The sequence below is a fragment of the Bidens hawaiensis genome, unplaced genomic scaffold, assembly GCF_021521415.1.
Source record: "Bidens hawaiensis isolate Kalapana, Puna unplaced genomic scaffold, B.hawaiensis_p1.1 tig00419429_1, whole genome shotgun sequence".
NCBI lineage: Eukaryota > Viridiplantae > Streptophyta > Magnoliopsida > Asterales > Asteraceae > Bidens > Bidens hawaiensis.
This window is the reverse complement of record NW_027504857.1, coordinates 506967-512032: the sequence shown is the minus strand read 5'-3', so window position 1 is coordinate 512032 and position 5066 is coordinate 506967. Positions and strand designations below refer to the sequence as shown.

General features: G+C 34.3%; 1 protein-coding gene across 1 annotated transcript; it reads left to right on the top strand.

The window, feature by feature from the left end:
• Window positions 1-3410: 3410 nt before the first annotated feature.
• LOC143608773 (putative indole-3-pyruvate monooxygenase YUCCA10) lies at window positions 3411-4841 on the top strand. The gene is made up of 4 exons (XM_077083721.1): window positions 3411-4025; window positions 4148-4381; window positions 4469-4591; window positions 4668-4841. The coding sequence occupies exons 1-4, from the start codon at window positions 3411-3413 to the stop codon at window positions 4839-4841; spliced, it is 1146 nt and encodes a 381-aa protein (XP_076939836.1).
• The last annotated feature ends 225 nt before the right edge of the window (window positions 4842-5066 follow it).

Below are 5066 nucleotides of genomic sequence, written 5' to 3'. Positions count from 1 at the left end.
TCATTTCGATAACATAAAATTGCATACAAAGTCATTAATGAAATATTACATGAGTGCTAAACAGTTTAGCTCCGTAGCAACTGATCAGTCTCATTTTTGCTTTACAAATCCAGATTCCAGATATAGAATAAGTTATGTATTTCTCAATAACAATACCCAACCATTAGTTAGTCTGGTGGTTGGGTACTTTGCCATAATAATGTGAAAAAATATGTCATAATGTTATAAAAGTAACAGAAGACATGAAAATCTGTTCTGATGGAATAAATACACCTTAGAAGAGTGTGTATTACGTGCCTAGCGTTGATAATAATAATAATAATATATTAATCCTAAAACAATTAACTAAACAAGGATTTAAAGTCATATTTAAAGGAGATTTATGTCACAATTAATCTGAATATTGATGGGGAAGATTCAAATGGGTCAGAGGCGTTTGAAAGTGAAGAGGGGCGAGTATTTGGCAAATTACTTTGACGCGATTGATTTGCAGGCCCAACAAGACTCAAGAATGGAAGAAGATTACTCAACTCTTCCAGCAATATCGTTAATAAGTGACTGTATGAATCTGTTAAACACTTTGCAGGCTTATAAATCTCATTTACAAGTTAATGAGTTCATAAATATGTTCTAGGAACTCGTGGAATGGTACCACAAAGTGTACCTTAAATACTATTTCGAGAAGCCCATTCCATCGTACCTGAGCGATGGTACAGAAATATATTTATATGATCTATTAATGATGGCAATGTTACATGGAAGATATGTAGAAGCAACAGCGAACAATGCCTGGACCTACATATCTTGAAGGCTTGTAGTGAACATGATAAATGAAGACCAAATCGGGAACCTCGTCTGCACCACCCGGTTTCAAGAAAAAAAAGATGGCCATGTAAAGAAGATGAAGACCTAAGATTGTTTGTGATTAAGGGGGACAATGAAGTATTAATCACATACAGATACTAAAGATATAATGATATGTGTATTATTATGTAGGGTGCAGTACGCTAATGCCTTAACGTACGGTATGCGAGATGCTCAAAGGCAAAAAACAAAGGAAAAAACCTAAAACGCTCAGAAAACGCTCACAAAAATTTAAACGCACAAAAACGGTCTTTGTGAAAAAAAAGTGAAAAATTGATCGATTAACCATTCAAAACTGTTTTTTTTTTGGGTAAACCAATGATTGATTGGATATGTATTGACGATTCCGAGATGTTTGGATGTGATTTCATGGATCGATTCGTGAAAAAATGGATTCCCGTACGTATTGTACGTTAAGGCATTATTGTATTGGATCTTTTCCCTTATTATATAAATATTAATTATTAACAGGGGAATATATATAATTTTGTAATTAGGCCCGTTAGGCAGTTAGGGGTACAATAGCTGTCGTTTGTAAACATCGTTTAGATAAAAGCGATGTGAATCGGTGTGTCGATTTACAAAGCGACGCCTCATATGTATATATATGGCTGGCTATACAATTGTAATCGAATCATCAGTGTAAACAATAATAATTTCCATTCCATATACAATCTCTTGTTCATAATTTCTGTTTACAATCATCAATTAGTTTGTCTGTTTGTGGCTTCTATGATTGATTACCAATAGAAATGAGCATATTTGACAAATCTTTTCTGATTCCTAGTGTGTTTTACACGCCTGATCTTGACAAGAATATATTAGGTCTGGATCAATTACGACTCCACGTATTTAATATCATCTTGAGGGATCGGTGTGTTACTTGTCGAATATGTTTGAAAGCAGGAGTTCAATACGGACGGATGATGATGTACACAAAGTATGGAGAGAATTGAAGCTGAATGATATGAACAGAGAAAGGAGGAGTATTTGGATGGGTACTTTGCAAATTGATGAAGATGCAAAGAGATTTACGCAGGGAGGATTCACTTACATTGAATCATTTGATGGAATATGTTACTTTCTTAGCATATTGTAGGATCCAACCTCTATTCATTAACATCGGTCCATTCTCAAACCTAAATTTTCTGTTATGACATAACGGTTTGCACACTGTTACTTGAGCTGATCAAATTTGTTCCCATCATGTTTTGAGAATGACAAGGTTATTGATTTATTTGATTTATATGAGTTTGTTAAGAAAAAAAAAGAAGGTGGCTATAGACATATCATATAAGTGAATTTAACATGTGGGGTGTAATAGCAACCAACTTGGGAATACTGGTTGAAGATGTGATTATGCTTAGGATATATATACATTCAGTATTTGGATGTTTTAGTTTGGAACCTCAACGCTCAGAGAACGCGGTTAGAGCTAGGCACTTAAGTGATGATGGGGATGATGAAGACAAAAGCACGCTTAGACCAAAAGAAACTAAAAGCTAGAACGAAACTTATAAACAAGGTAAAGCCAGCACTAGCTTTGATCTTTACATTGGCAATGACAGGGTGGGTGCTCAAAGATTTGGAAAAGGGAGGCCATTTGTTTTTAACAAGGCAACTAAAGTTTAGGGAATGATACAATTATCCTATTTAATTAAATTTAATTATGCTATTTGCATTATGTAACCCTAAGACATTAGTTGTATTAATACGCAATTATCCTAGGGATTAATAACTGTTAACCAGTTTATAACCATAGTTAAAGCTATGTTACCGTTAAACGCTTTACATAACTACCTTTGTGTATTTTAAAAGATTTGTTTGTATCCGATTTATTCACCACGTTAATCAAAATCTTCGTTTAACCATCATATCGTCGTTCACATGTGTTCTATCAAATTAACTATCGAAACCGTTCACATGTATTCCAACATGTTTGAATCGCTTCACTTTATGGTTGTTATTTGCTTTCAATTTTAAACTTAGTTTAACCACGTGTGCGGAAGGTTTAATTCAATTGAATACATTTTACATATCGCATACATGATTTTTGCATGATATTTGAATATGATACTAACGACTATCGTAAATTAGAGTGTTTAAATGTATTTGTTTCGACTCTGTCTCATGTTTGAACTTGACACGACGACTCCGGTGCTCTACAACCGCATATGATAATACACGAAATCTCATCTTTTACTTATTTGTAAAGATATTAATTACCATATTCATGTGTTCACACATTAAGCCAATATGAACGTGTAGATTCTAGTCAAGTAAATTAAGTTTGTAACGTAAGTTCTAAAAGTTTTTTTTTTTTACAAAAAAGCAGGAATACTTCAATGAATAATAACTCAGAAATTTTAGCGCGGATGACATTTCAAACTTTTAAAAAATAAGTTTTTCAGTAACGGTTCCAATAAAGGTGGGAAATAGTCTCTTTTGCCTCCTTTTTGTAATTCCTATAAAAAGGGTATGTGCATTGTGCATTACATATTGCATCAATAAACATACATTATTCATTAGAAAGAGCTTGAAAGAAAATGAAACAAGAAACAGTTGTTGTGATAGTCGGAGCAGGACCTGCCGGCATTGCAACATCAGCATGTCTCAATCTTCTTTCTATCCCAAACATTGTTCTTGAAAGGGAAGATTGCTATGCATCTTTATGGCAAAAAAAGGCTTATGATCGCTTAAAGCTTCACTTGGCTAAAAGCTTCTGTGAACTCCCTCATATGCCATTCCCTTTGTCCGCACCCACATTTGTACCAAAAGACATGTTTGTTCAATACTTGCAAAACTATGTGTATCAGTTTAATGTAGCTCCGTTGTACCAACGCAGCGTTGAGAATGCATGGTATAATAGGATTGCACAAAAATGGGTGGTTACCGCCAAAAATTGGATTTCGGGTTTGGTCGAGGAGTACGTGTGTGAGTTTCTTGTGGCGGCAACCGGTGAAAATAGCGAAGGTATTATTCCTAATGTTAATGGTTTAGATAGCTTCAAAGGATTGTTCATCCATTCGAGCGAGTATGATAATGGAAAAAGATTTGGACACAAAGATGTGCTTGTAGTTGGTGCTGGAAATTCGGGCATGGAAATTGCATATGACTTGTGCAATTGGGGTGCTCAAACATCAATAGTTGTTCGTAGCCCGGTATGCGCGCTAAACGCTCTCCCGCGTGATTTTTAAATATAAAGTTGTCGCCGTTTTATATAATAAAAGCATATTTTTGATAAATATAATATTGTATGCTATTCTTTTTGTTGTTGTGACAGATACATGTGCTTACCAAGGAGCTAGTGCAACTCGGAATGTATATACTAAAATATATTCCTTGCTCTTTCGTGGACAAGATGGTCCTAATGTTGAGTAAGTTGTTGTATGGAGATCTTGGTGTATATGGAATACAAAGGCCATTCAAAGGACCATTCATGATCAAAAATGAAACCGGACGATCACCTATTATCGATGTTGGGACAATTTCAAAAATCAAAACAGGAGACATTGAGGTAAACCCCTCTATCATGTTTTCATATATATCTAATAACATTAAAACATTAACTAGCGATCATGCTGTTATTTTTTTTCGTCTCTAGGTAATGACGGCTATTGAAGAAATAAAAGGTGATCAAATCAAATTCACAAATGGTCAAGAGAGACAATTTGAAGCCATTGTCTTTGCTACGGGTTTTAAAAGCACTGTGCGAAAATGGCTTAAGGTAACTAAAGTTATAACACTTAATTTGTTTACTTAACCTTTTGTTTTTTAATCTTAGCATTTTCGGTTTGATCTAGGATGATGGAGGGCTCTTCAACGAGAATGGAATGCCAAAACATAAAAGCCCTAATCATTGGAAAGGGGAACATGGTCTTTATTGTGTTGGATTTGCGAGTGCCGGATTATTTGGTATCTCAAATGATGCGAAAAACATTGCTGATGATATCTTCAACATTGTTCATGGGAACTAAGCTCCTATCTAGAAAATGTAGGTTTGAATGTTGTCGTGTAGTCGTTTACGATTACTACGTACCAGTTTAATGATTTTACTATTAAAATGCTTGTTTCCTTTATAATTATGCATTTATATCATCGGATATATTTTGATTGGTATTAAATTTATCTCCATGTTTACATTGTATTACTATGGTAACTATAATACGATCAAAATAGCCTAAATATGAAATTTCTACATA